The sequence below is a fragment of the Rhinoderma darwinii genome, chromosome 2 (genome assembly GCF_050947455.1).
Source record: "Rhinoderma darwinii isolate aRhiDar2 chromosome 2, aRhiDar2.hap1, whole genome shotgun sequence".
In the NCBI taxonomy this organism is placed as follows: domain Eukaryota; kingdom Metazoa; phylum Chordata; class Amphibia; order Anura; family Rhinodermatidae; genus Rhinoderma; species Rhinoderma darwinii.
In genome coordinates this window covers 226,370,430-226,393,369 of record NC_134688.1, presented here as the reverse complement: position 1 = coordinate 226,393,369, position 22,940 = coordinate 226,370,430, and the positions used below count along the sequence as shown (strand labels likewise).

Here is a 22,940-nt window from a genome sequence, read left to right as displayed (position 1 = left end):
CGCTGGTGTCCCTAAAACCCGAGACCTGATTGCTCGTCACTTCTGGTGGCCCATGCTACCTAAAGATGTTCTGGACTTTGTCTCTTCTTGCACGGTGTGTGCTTCTAACAAAGTTACTCACTCCAAGCCTGCCGGCATGCTTCAACCTCTGCCTGTACCCAATGCCCTCAGGCAGCACATTGCGATGGACTTTGTCACAGACCTTCCCCCCTCAGCAGGATGCAACACCGTCTGGGTGGTGGTGGACCGGTTCTCTAAGATGGCACATTTTATCCCGCTGACCGGCCTACCTTCTGCTCCTCGACTGGCGAGTCTCTTCATTCTACACATCTTTCGCTTGCATGGCTTGCCTCTTCACATTGTGTCCGACCCCCCCGGCTTACTTCAAAGTTCTGGAGAGCCCTCTGTAAACTCCAGGATGTGAGATTGGACTTTTCCTCAGCTTATCACCCCCAGTCCAATGGGCAAGTCGAGAGGATCAACCAGATCTAGGAGAATTATCTCCACCACTTCATCTCTTAACAGCAAGATAACTGGGTACAGCTTCTTCCATGGGCCGAGTTCTCATACAACAACCACAAAAGTGAGTCCACCACTTCCACTCCATTTCACATTGTGTACAGTCAAAATCCTATCTTCCAGTGTCGACCACATCTCAAGTACGTGCTTCTGACTCTGCATATGGGGACTTTTTGCAAATCTGGCAACAGACCAGATCCTCTATTTTGCTGGCAGTCGATCGCATGAAGAGAAAAGGAGATACAAGGAGAAGAGAGCCTCAGTATCTTCCGGGTACCAAAGTCTGGCTATCCTCTCAGAACATTCGTTTGAAGGTGCCTTCATACAAGTTTGCTCCCAGGTTCCTTGGTCCTTTCGAAATTCTGCAATAAATTAACCCTGTCTCCTATAAGATACGGCTGCCTCCTGCCCTCAGAATCCCCAACTGCTTTCATGTGTCCCTCCTGAAGCCTGTGGTCCTGAACCGCTACAGCAAGACTTCCAGTTCCACAGTTGCTCCCAGTGGTTCTTCTGATGTGTTCGAGGTGAGGGAAATCCTGGGCTGAAAGAGGGTATGAGGAAGGACTTTCTATTTGGTGGACTGGAGAGGGTTTGGTCCTGGGGAAAGGTCCTGGAAGCCAGAAGAGAACCTCAGTGCCCCTGCTCTTATAAAAAATTCCTCTCTCGCTCTGGCCCCAAGAAGACGGGCGTAAGAGGGGGGATACTGTAGCGTCCATGGCCACGGGCCGTCGTGTTTACTCACCTCCCGACGCCCACAGCCATGGATCCGTGAGCGCTGGTCCCCATCTCCTTCCTAGGGGACGCCAGCACTCACTTCCGCTCCAGTCTGCTGTGTCCCATAGGGTGCGTGCGCACGCTCTTGCCCGGCCTTAAAGGGCCAGCGCGCGCACAAAGGAAATTGTCATCATCATCAACTGCCATGTTTTCCTTGACTATAAGAAGGCCCCAGGCCTTATGATCCTTGCCTGAGCATTGTTAGTTTTCCCAGTCTGTCTTGCAAATGGTCCCTTAGTGTTTTCCGTTCCAGTTGTTACCCGTGCCTTGTTTCCTGTTCCTGTATCCCGTGATGTTCTTGTTCCTTTGCCTATTACTGTCGGAGTCGTGTAACGTCCTGTGTCACCTGCCACGTCCGGAGGAATCCGTCACGTCCTGTGTTATCTGCCACGTCTGGAGGAATTTGCCACGTCTGGCACAACTTGCGGCTTCTGTGTCATCTGCCACGACCTGTGTCTTCTGCCACGTCCCGGTAACAGGAAATGGAGCAGTGTGAGCCATGTGACTGTCTTTAACCCCTTCCTATTTTTTGCGGGATAAGCTGTAGTTTTTAATAATACAATTTTGGTGTACATGCGACGGTTTTATCACTATTTACTTCATTTCTTTGTGGGACCAAAAAATAGATTCTGGCCTTTACAATCTTTTTTTTACGGCGTTCACCGTGCGGGTTAAATAATTATATATTGTTATAGTTCAGAATTTTACGAACACGGCAATACCAATTATGTTTATCTATTTTTTTTTTTTTACTATGCTCTAGGGGGGAAATGGGAAAAGTGTTTTTTTTATTTTATTTTTTTACACAAAAAAACAACTTTATTTAACTCATTTTGACTTTTTTTTATTAGTCCCCCTAGGGGACTTCAACCAGCGATCGTTAGATCGCTTGCACGATATGCTGCAATACTAAAGTATTGCAGTATATCGTGATTCTGACAGGCATCTATTAATAGGTGCACAAAGATGGCGGACCTGGGGGCCTTCATTAGGCCCCCAAGCAGCCATAGCAAACATTGCCCCCCCCCCGCGATTGTGTTGCGGGGGACGCGATGAGCTGTTAGAGCGGGTCGCCCCCCTCTTTCTAACGATTTAAATGCTATTGACCGCAGCATTTAACGAGTTAAACGAGCGGGATCGTGCATGAGCTCTGAAGTGTCGACTGTAACAAACAGCCGACACCTGCATCGTATGGAGCTGGTTCACTCCGTGAGCCCGTTCCATACTTCACCTACCCAACTTTGGAGTATGGATACGTCAAATGTCCGGAAGGGGTTAACTTCTTGGCTCCTGTTTAGATTTGGCGCCTGAACTGTGTGTGGGATGTAGAGTGTTTTTTTGTAAACCAGGCATGGAGTCCTTTGGTCTGAGGGGAGTTTTGTCCATGTACATCACAGCCTCCACTAGTTCCATTCCTTTGACAATTCTATGTATCCATTGATTATATTGTACGATTAGGGATATAAAATACAGCATTTTGTCCAAAGAGAGTTAGCCCTGATGAAGTCGTATCAACGGTGATACGCATGGGTGACTTAGCCCCACTTTTGCCCTTACAGGACCCGGTGTTTAATTCCAACAGCATGGTGTGGTAATCACATATTTTCCTATCTTGCACACTGTCTTTATTTATTTGCATTGTCTTTGCATCCTATATTTGACATTGCATTTTCAGTCATTCTAATGCAGATTTTTCCAGGTGTCCTTTCTTTTAAGTGACATTTCTCCTGTTTAAGTTCTTATAGGGCAAAAGTGGGGGTCCCTTTGGCATTTATTCACTTATAAGTGTCAAGTTAAAGTTTGCTACATCTGTGTTACGGGCACTTAGCTCGACTGGGAGGCTGAGCATAGGGCCATAGAATGAAAAACACTGGGCTCGAACATTGAGAGAAGAGAGAGAGGTAAGAAGAGATCATGCTTCACAGGGAACACCCACTGCACCAGAGCTTGCAGCTTCACATGCAGCAATGTCAGAAAAAACATGTAATAATAAATGCAATTCAGAAATCAGACAATTTAATACAATTTAAACTTCTCCAGGTACAGAAACATATCTTAAAAAAATCATGTTTTTTAAGGAAAAAGGTGCGTGTAACTTCAAGGTGGTGGCACCATATGTCAACCCTTGTTGCAATTTGCTAGTCAGGAAAATGTTCAAAATTACCTGACAGAAGCAAACAGGGATACGTTTCAATTCTTTGTTCAATATTTTATTGTATTAAATACACTTTATTAGTCACTATGAGCATTTACTGCATAAAAAAAAGAACGACACCATGAAGCCTATTTTTTTCCCCAGTAACTTTTTCCTTGAAATGAATTAAAAGAAAATCCCACCTATGCCAATCTTCAATTAACACATCCCGCAACAGGAGATATTGCAATTCTCGTAGGTATGGATGCCTTTGTGGAACTGAAAACATGCAGAATCTGAACAATCTGAAACTAATAGGTAAAAAGATCAGGAATAATGTTCGAAAGCACTTATTCAAGATTTCACTAAAAGAGTAATTCTTGTAAATGACTTTCAGAAGAAGTTAAATAGAAAAATCAACAGTAAAGTTTAATTTAAAAAAAAATGGAGGTACTTTTTTTTGTATTAGAGATTATATTATGGAGCAATTTCCTCATATGCTATTCTTATTTGCAAAAGGTTTTCAGATTACTGGCTTTTAAAACATACATGGTTATTACTCTAATAGGAGCTGGGACAGTACATCCCCATTGTTAGCATCATTCTAAATGATTGGACTTTTATCTATCTGTTTTTTGGACACCCACCTATGTGAATGTCATTCAGATTCCATTCCGCTAGGTTTCCGTTGCCCCAAAATGGGCATAATAACATATTCTGCTGAGCTTTTTAGCTCAACAATAAAAGCAAAAACCGTTTAAAATAAATCTGTCAAATCTGTCATTAATCCAGTAAAAACTGGACAGTGTGAACGGAACCTTACTCATAATGCAATCCCTTAATTATGTCCATAACAAATGCTAGACTAACATTACTGGTATAAACACAAATCTACAAAGATGCTTATAGTATAAAAATAAGTACATGCATTATTTTGTATAAAACATAATTTGTATCTGTATGCAAAGATGATTCTCTACATTGTAACAAACAGTAGGCAAAACAGAACTGCATAATAAAGCAGACTGTTAGGTAAAAGGTTAAAAGAGACAAATTCCTATTTTCACCTGCACATGAGCTGTCCTGGAGGCAGACAGGGGGCTGCAGACAGTACTACACTTTTCCATAGCAGATGAAGCTTTTTCCCTACAAATCCATGTGAAGCTCAGCTAGTGCTCCTCCTCCAGTTCCAGCAGTGGGGCAGGCACAGTGCAGGCAGCTATGTGAGACATACATCCATACATCCATCCATACATCCATACAGTATAGTCAGTGTGGATTGTTTCCAGTGTATTGACAGCTGTAGGATCTGCTGAGCATCACTGACTTGTAACATCCCCCGTCCCCCTGCTGCTCCTTACACAGGCTCTGCCATTCAATGCTCTGATCAGCTCTTTGAATTGCCCGCTACCAGTGTATGCCACCCAAGACAATAGCTAATCCTATTTCATTGAGAAACCATCTGAGGATTATCTAGAGGGGTATGCCATTGTGGAATGGAGTTTATAGCAAGTTCCCCATCACAGCTCCTGGATATATGGAGTATTGATGCTCCCTGGTACACAGCTCATGACTGATCGGAACACTTGTTTGATACACATCTTACAAATCAAGGTAATGGGCAGGAAGGGTTCCTGGCAAAGGTGCCTTGCTTGAACTGAATGCACCACCATCCTGGTCTAAGCTTTCATACAGCCAAGGGCAAAGGACACTGACCTGGACCACCAGTCCAAGATACAGGATCCAAAGAGAACACCCGTAAGGATCAGTCAAGTAGCAGAACACAGACAGGTAAGGAAGGATTCCTCCTATATTCCATTTGTAATGAATGAATCTGTAGGAGGTTCCAGCAGGGAAGAGGTTAATGCGCTGGTCATTGTCCAGGAGTGCTATTCTATTCTGTAGTTTGGGAAATAACAACCTGGTTCCCTGAAACCTGTTGTCATAGTGCTGGGGATAGAGCTCCACTCTGCATTAAAGCCTATGTGCAGTTCTTTGCATTTTTCAATTAGGAGATGTGAGTTTTGGCTTGCTCTAACTACATTCTTCAAGTGTCCAGTAATTTAGATTTGATAATTTACCTCTTCACCGGCTGCAGTGAAGTATGGAGCTGTTCATCACTCTGGTAATGGAGCAGGATTCTGATTCTAAGGCACAAGCAGCATCCGCTCAGCATGGACTGGACAAACAGTAAGCATTTTACCCTTACTTGTTCTTGTCTGTGCCCCAAAACCTATATGGGCACTCTGGCATCTATGCATCTATTTGCAGCTATGAGTCCAATGATAAAAAAAAAGCAGCTGAGGTCTGTATTCCATCTACGATTCATTTATTATAATCATTTTTATAGTAGTAGGTGATTATAAGTTGTCACATCATGAGTGCCATAGCAATAAAGTGGCAATCAATGATGGATGGCATACTTGTTAGGCAGCGTGTATCGCTATATCTCCGTGTCCCATAGCTAAAAGCATTTGCAGGAAAATGGAGGGATTGATACCTGCATGTGAAGGTGGACATTGTCTGTGATACCTGGGTTGGAATATGACATTTTATGAAGTACACACTCTAAATGCAATACCCAGTTCTCTGTATTGCAGCGCCTGACCACAGTGACTGCTTGGATAATCATTTTGTCTGCAACTGTGGGATAGTACGGATTATCTGGACTGAAAGACAATCATTAGCACATAAGAACTAAGTTGTACAGCTGTACAGTAATTCAAGTCAATCCCTTCAAGCATGAACATGGGTCAGAGGCTGCAGTGGTCTTACGGACCACACCAATTAATTGTGATGGATTAATATTATAAAGTCCGGCTTCAGGGGGTGGCTCAAATGTGGAAGCCTAAAATATTGTTGATGCAGCAGCAGCAGTCTTTGCCCTAGTCATTGAATATACCTAAGATGGTAAAAACTATTCACATATAATCTCATGATCACTGTCATAGTGAATTGTTAGCATTGCTATATAAAGCACTACAAATATCATGGTACGCTCAACTACATATTCTATTTGGTAAATGTCAACAGAAAATACACGGACTGCTATGTCTAAATGTCCCAACTTCTAGTGACAATAAAGAAAATCCATTTTGTTGTGACATTACAATATGTGATTTAAGGATGTGACGATACAGACGCAATTTGCGTTAATTTGTGCTTAATAAACAGGTATCGCTAGGTAATCGTTGCAGGAATAAGTTAGGACCACCTCTCTGCTTGTGGTGTGTTGCTCTGGAAATTGCTTGGCTCTTAGCAGACGTGTTTTGATTTTTTAGGAAGGTGGAAGAATGATTTGGGTTCAGAAATAGTCAATATTTTTACAGAACAAATACAGCCCCCCCCCCCCCATGTCTTCCTCAATTTTCATTGTGAGGGGTCCCGGTAAAGCATAGTGGGTATGTTGCAGCATGCATCTAAGCAAGAATTGTTTTCAGATTATAATGACTTCCAGTAGCTGCTGACCCAGGCCAAGTTCCAACTTGCTTCCTGTAGGTATGAAAACTACACATCTCAATGCCAATCTATTGAGGCATCAGTGCTGTTACTCATGCTCTGTGTTGCTTCTGCTATGAGCCAAAGATGAGTCATAACATTTGGGCACAGTGGCATACTGATTAAGATGCAGCTTTATCATGATGAAAACTTTGATCAGCGAGCAGTAATGTATCTCTTCAAGATGAAGCGCAGGTTCTTTAGTGAGGTAGACAAAGGAAGAGTCCTTGAAACCTTATAAATAGCTGGATTCATGTACCTCGTTTTATTGAAATACAATGAGAATTAGACTTTATTGCTGAGCACTAGTTTTATTTAGGCCTGATGCCCATTTAGGCTGGTTCCATAGAGTAGATGCCTGGGCTTTGTATGTGCGTAGCTATTGCCATATATACCCTGTCGGATTTGTTGCAATCAGGAAGTTATTTCACAAAAAGCATTTGTGCCGGGGAGTTACTAAGATTTATCCAAATCACAATGTTCATGTGGTAAGGGAGAATATTGAAACATAAATCGTTTTTGTAAATTGTTCTTAACCCACTTTGATCATGGACCATTGTTCTTAACTTACTTAGACCATGGACCTCCCACACATTTAGATCAATAAATCACACCTTAACCATAGTTGGTTCCTACATAGTGTTATTTTGGTTATCTGCTTAAATATTATAGGGTTACTTGAGGATGTAATATTGATATTTAATTAATGGCCATATAGTGAAATACAATAAGGTTACCGTTTTTCTTTTTGAGCAACACTAAGAACAATTATCCCTTGAAGTAGTTCATTTTTACACCTTAAAAAAGAAGATAAAAGCTGAAATATCTGAGGTTCTTGGAGAATAAACTTTGAAGTTCTATAAAAAATAAGCAATGCATAAAGCATGAGAAATTAACCACTATGTGTTCTTGTAATGACCATATAGGACTATACTGTGTAGTCATACTGGCAGTATTCCACACCATCAATCACCCTCAGTCTAAACATACAGCCTGTTATAAAATCAATTCTGTCTTTTTTTAAACTAGACGTCATGTGATGTGAATTTTTGTGTATGTAATATCAGAATACACACATTGATAATAGAATAAGAAAAACATACCCTTGAGGTGCTCATATAATTGAAAGTAGACCGAGAACATTAATATTTGTTGAGAATACATGTCATGTAAATATATATATATATATATTTATTTTTATATATATATATATATATATATATATATATATATATATATATATATATGTACATTTGTAGAATGATTTACTATGTGCAGAGGAAAATGGAAATGGGATTTTATCAATGCATTGTGATGTTTCAATTCTGATATGCTACGTGGTTACCCATCATGTTTAAAGCTGTAATTCATTCTGAGAGTGACATTTTTCCTATAAATATTTATGAAAGTATTCGATGTAATTTGTACATAGATCTAGATGAGTCATGTAGCTCTCTATAGGTGATAAATGCCTGTATGTGTTTAAAAGCTATAAGTTGCTCAGTTACTCTATTTCTATCTGAATATATTTGCTGGCTTTTTTTTACTTACTAAATAAATATTAAAAAAACAAAAAAAGTTTAACAAGTATAAAAAAAATCTATTTAACCCACCTCTACATTCAGATTGAATGTCTTGTTTGTGTTAATATCGATAGTATTTTTGTTCTGTTCATTGTACTTTGATTTCAAGTTAAAATCACTTGCGCTAGTTTGTTTTGATGCCTTTGTATTTTTGTTCTTCCTAAAGGATGACATTTGAAGGTCATTTATAAAGAGTTTTTTGCCAAGCCAGTTCTTGCTGCTTATTGTCTCTTCAGCAGGTTCTTGCCTGAATTTTTATCATACAATGTGATTCTTTTATTTTTAGCGTTTAGAGCAAAAAAGCAGAGTGAGATTGACAAGGGTCAATGACATAAAATTTATTTGAGGAATTTTAAGGCTCTGTTCATATCTGTATATCTGTGTTGCTTAAGGGATAGCAGTGACAGACCTTATTGACTTATAATGGTGTCCGTTGGGTGCCGCTAAGGTTTCCGTCATTTTGACAAGAAAGAAAGTATTGTTAGTAAAGACATTTAGGATTTTTTTTTTAAATAAAAGAAGATAGTAACAAAGATATATGCTAAAAACTCAATTTAGGATAATATAAAACTATAGAATTTTTTAATTTTTATATATATATATATATATATATATATATATCCATATCCAGGCATTTTTTATTTAGAGGTGTGGATACAGCAGATTAAAACATAAGAGAGTAAGGTACAGCATTGCAGTTTAAAATATGTTAAAATATCAGAGTGTAAAGACAAACTCTAGCACTCCGTTTGAATATGCAATTATAAGGTTTATTCGGAAGTAGGCAACAAAATAAGATTTGTAATGTTTCCGCCAATATACCTGGTCTTTGTCAAAATCTGTTGGCGCTTGTCAAGGGGGTAAATGCTGGTAGCAAGTAGGTGGTAAGGGGTATGTAATACCAGTGGTGGGCACTGTCAGCAGCAATAGAGACAAGCGGCAATAGAGTTTGACAGAGACCAGGTAAATTGGCCGAAACTTTACAAATCTCAATTTGTTGCCTACTTCCGAATAAACCTTAAATTGCATAATCAAACTGAGTGCTTGAGTTTGTCTTTACAGTATTGATGGGGTGGGAAACCTACTTATACCACCTGGAAAGTTCACAGAGTGCCGCAGATAACATGACTTGTTATTGCATTTTTTAGAAGGCAGAATGAACAGAAAACAGCAATTCTAGCATTGTTTTTTATTTTATTTTTTTATGGTGTTCACTGTGCGAGTTAAATAACATGATGTGACTCCACTATGCAATCGTTTGATCGCTTTTATAATACATTGTAATACTTCTGTATTGAATGTATTTTGCCTGTCAGTGTAAAACTGGCAGGCATCCTACTAGGCCCTGCCTCTGGAAGGGCCTAATAGGCAAACACTGATGATAAGCCTGGGGGACTTTGTTAGACCCCCCCCCCCCCCCCCCGACTGCCTTGGAGACCATCAGCACCCAGCGATCGACCAGTACAGGTAGAGAGAAGTTAAGTATAATTAGTGCAGGTAGAGAGCAGTACGGTACATGTAGTACAGGTAGAGAGCAGTACAGTACATGTAGTACAGGTAGAGAGAGGTAAAACACAAGTAGTACAGGTCAAGAGCTGTACAGTACATGTAGCAGAGAAAGAGAGCAGTACAGGACATGTAGTAAAGGTAGAGAGCAGTACGGTACATGTAGTACAGGTAGAGAGCAGTACAGTACATACAGTACAGGTAGATAGCAGTACCGTACATTCAGAAGTACAGTACATGTAGTACAGGTAAAGTACAAGTAGTACAGGTAAAGAGTAGTACAATACATGTAGCACAGATAGTGAGCAGTACAGGTCATGTAGTACAGGTAGAGAGCAGTACGGTACATGTAGTACAGGTAGATAGCAGTAAAATACATGTAGTACAGGTAGAGAGCAGTACAGTAGATGTAGTACAGGTGGAGAGCAGTACAGTACATGTAGTACAGTAGAGAGAGGTAAAGTACAAGTAGTACAGGTAAAGAGCTGTACAGTACATGTAGCAGAGAAAGAGAGCAGTACAGGACATGTAGTAAAGGTAGAAAGCAGTACGGTACATGTAGTACAGGTAGAGAGCAGTACAGTACATACAGTACAGGTAGAGTGCAGTACAGTATATGTAGCACAGGTAGAGAGCAGTATAGTACATGTAGTACAGGTAAAGAGCAGTATAGTACATGTAGGTCAGATAGAGAGCAGCACAGTACATTCAGTACAGGTAGATAGCAGTGCAGTACATTCAGTACAGGCAGAGAACAGTAATTGTAGTACAGGTATATAGAAGTACAGTACATGTAGTACAGGTAGACATCAATACTGTGTATGTAGTACAGGTAGATTGCAGTACAATACATGTAGTACAGGTAGAGAGCAGTACAGTACATGTATTACAAATATAGAGCAGTACAGTACATGCAGTACAGGTAGAGAGCAGTACAGTACGTGTAGTATAGGAAGAGAGCACTACATTACATGTACAGGTAGAGAGCAGTACAGAATATGTAGCAGAGCTAAAGAGCAGTATAGTACAGGTATAGAGCAGTACAGTACATGTAGTACAGGTAGAGAACAGTACAGAACATCTAGCACAGGCAGAGAGTAGTACGGTAGATGTAGTAAAGGTAGAAAGCACTACATTACATATAGTCCAGGTAGAGACCAGTACATGTAGTACAGGTAGAGAGCAGTACAGTACATGTAGTACAGGTAGAGAGCAGTACATTATATTCAGTACAGGTAAAGAAGAGTACTTGTAGTACAGGAAGAGAGAAGTACAGTACATGTAGTACAAATATAGAGCAATACAGTACATGTAGTACAGGTAGAGAGAAGTAAAGTACAAGTAGTACAGGTAGAAAGAGGTGAATTACAAGTAGTACAGGTAGAGAGCAGTACATTACATGTGGTACAAATATAGAGCAGTACAGTACATGTCATACAGGTAGAGAGAAGTAACGTACAAGTAGTAGAGGTAGAGAGCAGTACAGTACATATAGTACAGTTAGAGAGCAGTACAGTACATGTAGCACACATATAGAGCAGTACAGTACATGTAGTACAGGTAAAGAGCAGTACAGTACATGTAGTACAGGTATAGAGCAGTACAGTGCATTCAGTACAGGTAGAGAACAGTACATGTAGTACAGGAATAGAGCAGTACAATACATGTAGTACAGGTAAAGAGCAGTACAGTACATGTAGTACAGGTAGAAAGCAGTACAGTACATTCTGTACAGGTAGAGAACAGTACATGTTCAGGAAGAGAGCAGTACAGTACATGTAGTACAGGTAGAGAGCAGTACAGTACATGTAGTTTAGGAAGAGAGCAGTACAGTACTGGTAGGGTGCAGTACAGTAGATTCAGCACAGATAGAGCAGTACAGTACATGTAGTACAGGTAAAGAGCAGTACAGTACATGTAGTACAGGTATAGAGCAGTACAGTGCATTCAGTACAGGTAGAGAACAGTACATGTAGTACAGGAATAGAGCAGTACAATACATGTAGTACAGGTAAAGAGCAGTACAGTACATGTAGTACAGGTAGAAAGCAGTACAGTACATTCAGTACAGGTAGAGAACAGTACATGTTCAGGAAGAGAACAGTACAGTACATGTAGTACAGGTAGAGAGCAGTACAGTACATGTAGTTCAGGAAGAGAGCAGTACAGTACTGGTAGGGTGCAGTACAGTAGATTCAGCACAGATAGAGAGCAGTACATTACATGTAGTACAGGTAGAGAGCAATACAGTATATGTAGTACAGGTAGAGAGCAGTACAGTATATCTAGTACATGTATAGAGCAGTACAACAGTATATCTAGTACATGTATAGAGCAGTACAGTACATTCAGTACAGGTAGGGAGCAGTACAGTACATGAAGTACAGGTTGAGAACAGTACTTGTAGTACAGGTTCAGAGCAGTACAGTACATGTACTACAAATATAGAGCAGTATAGTACATGTAGTACAACTAGAAAGCAGTACAATATATGTAGTAAAGGTAGAGAGCAGTACAGTACATGTAGTACAGGTAGAGAACAGTAGAGTACATGTAGTACAAACAGAGAGCAGTACAGTACATGTAGTATAGGTAGGGAGCAGTACAGTACATGTAGTATTGGTAGAGAGCAGAACAGTACATGTTGTACAGGTAAAGAGCAGTACAGTATATGTAGTATAGGTAGAGATCAGTACAGTAAATGTAGTACAGGTAGGGAGTAGTACAGTACATGTAGTACAAATAGGGAGAAGTACAGTACATGTAGTACAAGTAGAGAGCAGTACAGTACATGTAGTACAGGTAGAGAGCAGTACAGTACATGTAGTACAGGTTGAGCAGTATAGTACATATAGTACGTGTAGAGAGCAGTATATGTAGTACAGGTAGGGAGAAGTACAGTACATGTAGTACAGGTAGAGCAGTATATGCAGCTCAGTACTGCAAAGAAGTACTACTAGACAGCCAAGCACTGTTTACACTACGATAATACAATGCCCACTGGTTTTATTTGCCCACAATGTGGTGTGCAGATGCAAAGGTTTTGAATTTCCACACTCTGGGTGGATCTTGCAGGCGATCACATGGGCAGATCAGCACTGACTTCAGCATATTAAGTAGAATGTGGTTTGAAGATACCATAGTCTAGGAAAAGGTAATTGCATGTTAAAAATATTGTAACCTGAGGCCATTGGAACTTGGGGGACCACTGTATTTAATAAAATGGCATTACCAGAAAACCTAATGAAGGGAGTCTTTTTGGACACTACTTCTTTGTTGTGCTTAAAGCTGGGGAGCAACATTGGTTGGTTCAATTGCTAGGCAAAAGAAAGAACTGGCAGGGGATTTTGTGGTTGCCGGCTACAGTTTGTCTTTAACCCCGTCCCAACATCCGTCGTATATATACGGCACTGTCGGCAGGGCTTCCCGCAAAGCGCAGTACTATTACGTCGTGGTGATAGTGCGGGCTCAGGAGCTAAGCCCGCACCATCACCGTTGTGTGCCAGCTGTATGTTACAGCTGGCACCCTGATGGCTGGCACCCGGAGCTAGCTTCCGATCTGGCCGATTAACCCCTCAGATGCTGCGTTCAATAGAATAGTGGTTGAAATGGCAACCGGAGGCCTAATACTGACCTCCCGGTCTGCCAGCAATGGAAGCCCCCTATGCAGTGCTCAGAGGCGGGGCCTAAAAGCTTCCGGTACCATCGGCAAGATGGCGCTGGCTCTGCTTCCGGATCAGAAGCTAAGCCGGCGTCATCAGCAGTATGTGCCCACTATATGTTACAGCTAGCTCCGATTCCTGCCATTAACCACTTAGATGCAGTGATCGAAAACGATCGCTGCATCTTAGTAGTTTGTAGCAAATCTGCCATTACGGAAGCCGATTAGGCCCCGACCAGAGGAGCCTGAACGGCTTGCTGTCAGTGAACAACTGACAGTTCTAATACATTGCACTACATAGGTAGTGCAATGTATTAGAACATCAATGAAACAGTTGGACCTTCAAGTCCCCTAGTGGGACTAAAAAAAGGTGTAAAATGGTAAAAATAAAAGTTGTAAAACATTAAATAATAGTTTCAAGCAATAAAATAAAACACAATTGCCCTTTTTCCCTTATCAAGTAATTTATTATTGAAAAATAGTAAATAAAACCATACATATTTGGTATCGCCGCGTCCGTAACAACCTGAACTACAAAAATATTATGTTATTTGTGCTGCGCAGTGAAAGCCTTAAAATAAAAACTAAAAAATACTGCCAGAATTGCTATTTTTTTTGGTCAATTTGTCTTCCAAAAATTGAAATAAAAACTGATCAAAAAGTCGCATGTATCCAAAAACGGTACCTATGGAAACTATAACTGGTCTCGCAAAAAACAAGCCCTCATACAGCTCCGTCGATTAAAAAATGTAAATGGCTCTTACAACATGGCGACAGAAAAAAATACATTCTTTTTACAAAAGAAATTTTATTGTGCAAAAGTTGTAAAACATAAAAAAGTGCTATAAATTTGGTATCGCCGGAATCGTACTGACCCGCAGAGTAAAGTTGACATGTAATTTATGACGCGTGGTGAACGCTATATAAAAAATAAATAAAAAACAGAATTGCTGTTTTTTGGTCACCTTGCCTCCCAAAAAAAGGATAAAAAGTGATCAAAAAGTCGCATGTACCCCAAAATGGTATAGCTATAGCTCGTCCCGCAAAAAAACAGCCCTCATACCACTATGTCTATGAAAAAATAAAATTAGTTAAGGCTCCAATAAGTCAGGAAAGAAAAATATGCAGTTGTGCATGCCCAAGGGCAACATTTTTTGTATCAAGAGGCGATTTATCAAGGCACTAAAATTAGGGAACAGGAAGGGGAGGGCCCAAACATATCTACTGGAAGCGAGGGTGACCATATTATACCAGGACAACACTTTCCCAGAAAAAATTCCCCAAACTGCAAAGGTGCAGAATGTGGACCAAAAAGGGGGATAAGAAAGGACACCATTTATCAGTGCGACACCGGCCTGTGCAGAAAGGATTTCTTCACAGCGTAACACACATCTATGGATTATTTTACACCTTTATTATAAAACCTGACTATGCCCCTGATGTACTCTGCCCAGCTTACATGTACCCCCACTTTATAAACTGAAATACCAGTAATACTAAAACAAAACTACTACCAAGCAAAATCCACGCTCCAAAAGCTAAATGGCGCTCCCTCCCTTCTGAGCCCTACAGCGTGCCCAAACAGCAGTTTACTTCCATATATATGGCATCGCCATACCCGGGAGAACCATTTTAACAATTTTTGGGGTGTGTGTTTCTAGTGGCAAAAGTTGGGCATGACATATTTGCCACTCAATTGGCATATCTGGAGAAAAATTTAAATTTTTACTTTGCACCATATGCAGCGCAATCATTTATGGAAAAGACCTGTGGGGTGAAAGAGCTCACTGCACCCCTTAATAAATGCCTTGAGGCGTGTAGTTTCAAAATTGGGGTCACTTCTCAGGGGTGTCTTTTATTATTGCACATCAGAGCCTCTGCAATTGTGAACCTTATGGTGTAAGTTGCCAAATTAGGCCTCAACTTCGCATGGTACTTTTTCACTCCTGAGCCCTGTCGATCGTCCAGGCAAAAGATTAGGGCCACATGTAGGGTGTTTCTAAAACTGCAAAACACAGCATAATAATTAGAGAGCTGTCTGTTATGGTGGCACAAGCAGGGCACCACATATTATCATATCTATGAAAAAAAAAAAAAAATTTCACTCTGCAACATCGAGTACACACTGTTTTCTGCAAAACACCTGCGGGGTTAACATGCTCACTACACCCCTAGGTGAATACCTTGAGGGTATAGTTTCCAAAATGGGGTCACTTCTGGGGGGTTTCTACTGTTTTGGTCCCACAGGGGCTTTGTAAATGCGACATAGTGACCAGAAACCAATCCAGCAAAATATGTACTCCAAAAGCCAAATGGCGCTCCTTCCCTTCTGAACCCTACTGTGTGCCCAAACAGCAGTTTATGACCACATATGGGGTATTGCCGTACTCGGGAGAAATTGCTTTACAAATGTTGTGCTTCCTTTTTTTCCTTTATTTGTTGAGAAAATGAAAAATGTTGAGCTAAATCTACGTCTTATTGAGAAAAGATTTTTTTTATTTTCACTGCCCAATTCTAATAAAATCTATGAAACACCTGTGGGGTCAAAATGCTCACTACACCCGTAGATTAATTCTTCAAGGGGTGTAGTTTTGTGAATGGAGTCACTTTTGGGGAGTTTCCATTGTACTGGTACCTTAGGGGCTTTGCATAAGCGACATGGTGCCAAGAAATCAACCCAGCAAGATCTGTACTCCAAAAGCCAAATGGCGCTCCTTCTCTTCTGATCCTTGCCGCGTGGCCAAACAGTAGTATATGACCACATATGGGTTATTTCCGTACTCCAGAGATGTTGCTTTAAGAATGTTGTGGTTAATTTTTTCCTTTATTTTTTGAGAAAATTTAAAATGTTAACCCTTTAGTGACCTCTCCATAGTGTTTTTTACGGCGGCCACTAACGGGCTTTATTTCGATGCATAGGTCTTTTTACGGCGCTGCATCGGAATACGTAAACCATTCAGGGAGCCGTTAAATCTCCCTGCTCTCAACTACCAGAGATAGCTGAGAGCTTGGGGCATCCCTGCTAGAATGGATGAGATCGATATGAGTATCGATTTCACCCATTTAATCCTTCAGATGCGGCGCTTAATAGCGAGCGCCGCATCTGAGTAATTTTGGAGAGATGGAGGGAGCTCCCTCCCAACCCACTGACACCCAGCGATAAGATCGCCAAGTGTCTGTGTCTCCTATGGCAGCCTGGGGCCTAATAAAGGCCCCCAGGTCTGCGTGTAGTGTATGCCTGCTAGGTCATGCCAGAGGCATGGCCTAGAAGATGTCTGTCCGTTTTACACAGAAGTATTGCAGTGTATTATAAATGCAATCGTAGGATCGCATTCTGAAGTCCCCTAGTAAAAAAGTTTAAAAAAAAAGTTTAATAAAAAGCTAAAAAAATAATGAAAAACCCACTTTTTCCCCTTACAAACTGCTTTATTATTAAAAAACAAAATAAAGTTAAAACGTTACACATATTTGGTATCGCCGCGTCTGTAACGACCCCAACTATAAAGTTATTACATCATTTAACCCGCACGGTGAACATCGTAAAAAATAAAATAAAAAACAATGCAAAAATTGCTGTTTTCTTTGAATCTTGCCTTAAAAAAATGTGATAAAAAGTGATCTACTCCAAAATGATACCGATAAAAACTACAAGTCGTCCCGCAAAACAAAAACGCCCTCATACAACTGCATCAGCGAAAAAATAAAAACGTTATGGCTCTTCAAATATGGAGACACAAAAACAAATAATTTAGAAAGAAAAGTGTTTTCACTGTGTAAAAGTAGTAAAACATACAATATCTATATAAATTTGGCATCATTGCAATCGCAACAACCCGCTGAATAAAGATATTATGTTACATGTTATTTATACCACACGGTAAACTGCGTAAATTTAGGATGCAAAAAAGTGTGGCGAAATTGCAGTTTTTTTTCTATTCCTCCCCAAAAAAAAGTTCATAAAAGTTAATCAATAAATTCTATGTACTCCAAAATGGTGCTATTAAAAATTGCAACTTGTCCCGCAAAAAACAAGACCTTATACAGCTGTGTCGATGCAAAAATAAAAAAGTTATAGCTCTTTGAATGAGACTATGGAAAAACGTAAAAAATGGCTTGGTCATTAAGGTCTAAAATAGGCTGGTCATTAAGGGGTTAAACTAAAGCTACATCTTATTGAAGAAAAAGGATTGTTTTTATTTTCACTGCCCAATTCTAATAAATTCTATGAAACACCTGTGGGGACAAAATGCTCACTACACCCGTAGATGTATTCCTCAAGGGGTGTAGTTTCCTAAATTGAGTCACTTTTTGGGCGTTTTCTCTGTTTTGGTCCTTCGGAAGCTTTGCAAATGTGATATGGCCTCCGCACACCATTCCTGCGAAATTTGAGCTCCAAAAGTCAAATTGCGCTCTTTCCCTTCTAAGCCCTGCTATGTATCCAAACAGCTGTTTATGACCACGCCTGGGGTATTGTTTTACTCGGGATAGATTGCTTTACAAATGTTGATGTGCTTTTTGTCCTTTAGTCCTTGTGGAAATGAGAAAAAAATAGCTAAACCTACATTTTCTTTGAAAGAATGTAGATTTTAATTTTCACGGCCTAAATTCAATAATTTCTGAAAAAAATATGTGGGGTCAAAATGCTCACTATACCCCGAGATAATTTCCTCAAGGGGTGTCATTTCCAAAATAGGGTCACTTGTGGGGTGTTTCCACTGTTTTGTCCCTTCGGGGGCTTTGCAAATGCGACATGCAAATGCAACCTATTCCTTCTCAATAAGACGTAGATTTAGCTCAACATTTTTCATTTTCTCAACAAATAAAGGAAAAAAAGGAACCACAACATTTGTAAAGCAATTTCTCCCGAGTACGGCAATACCATCTGCCCATTGCTTTCAATGGGTTTTACGGTGTTCTGTTCCCACGAGCCTTAATTTTACGCAACGCTGACAAAATAGACCGCGAAAAACGCGAGTTGTTACAAAAACATCTGAAAATCAGGAGCTGTTTTCGCCTGAAAAGAGCACCGTATTTTCAGTCGTTTTTGGTCACTGCGTGTGAACATACCCTTAGTCCTTGTGGAAATTAGAAAAAATGATCTAAACCTACATTTTCTTTGAAAGAATGTTAATTTTCACGGCCTACTTCCAATAATTTATGCAATAAATCTGTGTGGTCAAAATGCTTACTATACCCCTAGATAATTTCCTTGAGGGGTCTAGTTTCCCAAATTGGGTCACCTTTGGGGGATTTCCACTGTTTTGGCACTGCAAGAACCCTTGAAACCTGACATGGTGCCTAAAATATATTCTAATAAAAATAGGGTCCCAAAATGCAGTAGGTGCTCCTTTACTTCTGAGGCCTGTGCTTCAGTCCAGTAGCACGCTAGGACCACGTGGGATATTTCTAAAAACTGCAGAATCTGGGCAATAAATATGGAGTTGCATTTCTCTAGTAAAACTTTGTGTTACAAAAAAAATGTGTTAAAAATTAATTTCTGCAAAACAAAAATGAAATTTGTAAATTTCACCTCTAATTTGCTTTCATTCCTGTGAAACGTCTTAAGGGTTAAGAAACTTTTTAAATGCTGTTTTGAATACTTTGAGGGGTGGAGTTTTTAAAATTGGGTGACTTATTGGTTGTTTCTAATATATAAGGCCCTTAAAGCCACTTCACAACTGAACTGGACCCTGTAAAAATAGCCTTTTGAAATTTTCTTGAAAATGTGAGAAATTGCTGCTAAAGTTCTAAGCCTTGTAATATCCTAGAAAATTAAAACGATGTTCAAAAAACTATGCCAATTTAAAGTAGGCATATGGGGGATGTTAATTAGCAACTATTTTGTGTGGTATAACTGCCTGTCTTACAAGAAGATACATTTAAATTTAGAAAAATGCAAATTTTTCACTACATTTTGGTGTTTTTTAAATACTGGATGTATCGAGCAAATTTTGCCAGTAACATAAAGTCCAATGTGTCACGAGAAAACAGTCTCAGAATCGCTAGGATAGGTGAAAGCATTCCGAAATTATTTCCTCATAAATTGAAACATGTCAGATTTTAAAAATGAGGCTCTGTCACGAAGGTCAAAAGTGGCCAAAGCGGGAAGGTGTTAAGGAAAGCAGAAAATACACATAAATCTAGGTTTATACTACATGATCAATTAATCTATATGTGCAACTGTATGCAAACAACTATGGTTTTTAATCAGAGGCATAGCTAGCAGGGGGCAGGGGAAGTGATAGCCACGGACCCACTAAGACGGTGGGCCTTAGGGCCAGTCCCCCAGTGGTGGCATGTCTCGGTTTCAGGACGCAGATACAGTTTAGTCCAATGCTGAAGCAGGGAGCTGACGGTAACACTCACTGTGTAACGCCGGCCGTGAATGGCTCTATGCGAGCCACTCAGAGCACAGACCGGTGGAGCAGAGAGATCTCCTTCACTCATTGTGGGAACAGGGTTAGGTGAGTATTTATTTTATTATTTGTTCATTATACACTATGGGGGCAAAATAGTGGGTATGGGGGCCGCTAAGGGGACATTATACTGTGTGAGGGCAGCTAAGGGGGCATTATACTGTATGGGGCAGCTAAGGAAGCATTATACTGTATGGGAGCATTATACTTCATTGGGCATCTATGGGGCATTATACTGTGTGTGGTTGCTAAGGGGTAATTATACTGTGTGGGGAGGCACTATAGGGACATTATTCTGCATGGGGCAGCTATAAGGGAATTATATTGTGTGGGGGCCACTAACGGGTCATTATATTGTGTGGGGAACCCCCCTTTACTAAACCCCTAGCTACGCCTGTTTTCAATATAACTTTATGCAAGAAAACAAAAAAAAAAACATATACTGCGCAGTATACATTTTTTTGGGGTGTCAAAAGCAGATGTATGCAGCTGTATATGTCCACTGATCCGGCTGAACATAATAAATTAATATCAATGTTACATTGGTGCACAGTCCTTAGTGTTGGTTTTGTTTTAGCTGCTGCTGGTATATATGTAAGAGATTTAATAACACCACAGCTAGAATTTGTCATCACCGGAGTTGCCACCGAGGTTCTGTCTTTGTCAGGAAGGCTTTATTACTATGGAGCGCCTCTAATATTGTATTTTTTTTTTAATCATTTATTACAAAATCTTTTCTTGCCTGTGTCAGATGATCTGTAATTGTCAGCTTTATTAGGTCATGTGTCTATAGAGGAAAAATGTACTTTTTTTTTTTTTACATGCAATATATCCATATTACAGTGTGCTATATGAGACTATTTACAATTCAAATTATGCAAAAATATGTTAACATTAATTTTGTCTTATACAGAAAGGAACTCCATAGTGGAATAATGGTGCGATATAAAACAGAATAGAAACTTTATTGCCAAACAACATTTGATTCACTAAAGTGTTAAAAAAAAATGGATGAAAACATTTCACAAATATGAAATAAATACTTTTGAGGTTGTTAATATAGTAATGTTACAACATCTAACAAATGGCATTAATCTCTGTCAGATATCTTCTACAATGCTGCAGGCCACAATGTACCACAAATACACAACTAAAGGTCAAACAACAAAAAAAAATAAAACATAAAATTCTTGTTATCCAACTAACAGGAAAAAAATTATTTGTTTCTACATTTTTGGAATGTAAACTGGTTAAGGGGGGTTTCTGTAAATAACTTTTAATCTTGTATAATGAAAGGTTATACAGCTTTCAAATACACATTGTCAGTTTCTGATTAGTTTCTAGACTTCAACATGCTGTCGTTGAAAACCTTTTTTACTTGCAGAGGTTACAAAAACCTAATAATTCATATAGCTTAGTGCAGGGGTCAGCAGCCCATGGCACGTGTTCTTTTTATTCCTTTTCAGAACTTCCACCTAATGTGTCTACTGTTGGTGGTCACACATGCTTACTAGGCGGCAGAGTGATTCCTGCTATTGTGCCGGGCAGCCAATAAGAATCGGTATACTATAAGCGGCTTTTCCTCACTGGCACTGAATACATTAGATGGGGACTTTGAGAGAAAATTAAAAGAACACCAGGGGGCGTCATAACAGGTATATAACAGAAATATCTATATACAGGAGCACTTTTTTAAGTTGATTTGAATTGAAATATTGTTATGTTTTGCGTTATCTAGTTGTGGGAAAACCTCTTTAAAGAGGCTCTGTCACCACATTATAAGTGCCCTGTCTCCTATATAAGGAGATGGGCGCTGTAATGTAGGTGACAGTAATGCTTTTTATTTAAAAAAACGATCTTTTTTTAACAAAGTTAGGAGCGATTTAAGTTTATGCTAATGAGCTTTCTTAATGCCCAAGTGGGCATACTTTTACTTTCGACCAAGTGGGCGTTGTACAGAGGAGTGCATGACGCTGACCAATCAGCATCATGCACTCCTCTCCATTCATTTACACTGCACTAGCGATTTAGTTATATCACTATGTGCAGCCTCATACACAAGCCCTAACATTACTACAGTGTCCTGATAATGAATACACATGACCATCCAGCCTGGACGTCATGTGTACTCAGAATCCTGACACTTCTGACTCTTTTTTGTGAGATTCCGGCAAGTGAAACCAAATCTCGTTTAGCTCCGTGATCTCGCGAGATTTCGTATCCGTTGCTGGAATCTCACAAAAAAGAGTCAGAAGTGTCAGAATTCTGAGTACACATGACGTCCAGGCTGGATGGTCATGTGTTTTCATTATCAGGACACTAGTAATGTTAGGGCTTGTGTATGAGGCTGCACATAGCGATATATCTATATCGCTAGTGCAGTGTAAATGAATGGAGAGGAGTGCATGATGCCGATTGGTGAGCGTCATGCACTCCTCTGTACAACGCCCACTTGGTCGAAAGTAAAAGTACGCCCACTTGGGCATTAAGAAAGCTCATTAGCATAAACTTAAATCGCTCCTAATGTTGTGAAAATAGATAGTTTTTTTAAATAAAAAGCATTACTGTGACCTACATTACAGCGCCCATCTTCTTATGTAGGAGACAGGGCACTTATAATGTGGTGACAGAGCCTCTTTAAGCTTTACCATTCTAGACCACCAGGGACTGTTTCCTTCAGTATTCAGGCATTATAGGCAGAGTCGGCGTTAGGGGGGGCAAACTGGGCAATTGCCCAGGGCCCCCATCCTCTGAGGGCCCCCTGCCCACTAAAGCAGCCATAGCGGCTGCTACAAGGCCAGAGGGGCACGGGCCCCCTCATGCCCGGTGGCATTGCTAGCACCGGAGGG

The 22,940-nt window shown here is 40.1% G+C and overlaps 1 protein-coding gene across 3 annotated transcripts in view; it reads left to right on the top strand.

Annotated features, from left to right (window-relative positions):
* Positions 1-4,584: 4,584 nt before the first annotated feature.
* The window catches only part of CALN1 (calneuron 1), a 388,623-nt gene continuing 370,267 nt past the window's right edge, over positions 4,585-22,940 (top strand). The window contains exon 1 of one of the 3 annotated variants that reach the window (XM_075850381.1): positions 4,585-5,218. Coding sequence is in view for 1 of the 3 variants with exons in the window: in XM_075850380.1 (XP_075706495.1) it covers positions 5,532-5,617 (86 nt within the window). In the remaining 2 variants the exon portion in view is untranslated. Of the gene's footprint in view, positions 5,219-5,417; positions 5,618-21,687; positions 21,747-22,940 lie in introns of those variants that run through there. The other 2 variants (XM_075850380.1, XM_075850382.1) reach the window with 2 other exon arrangements.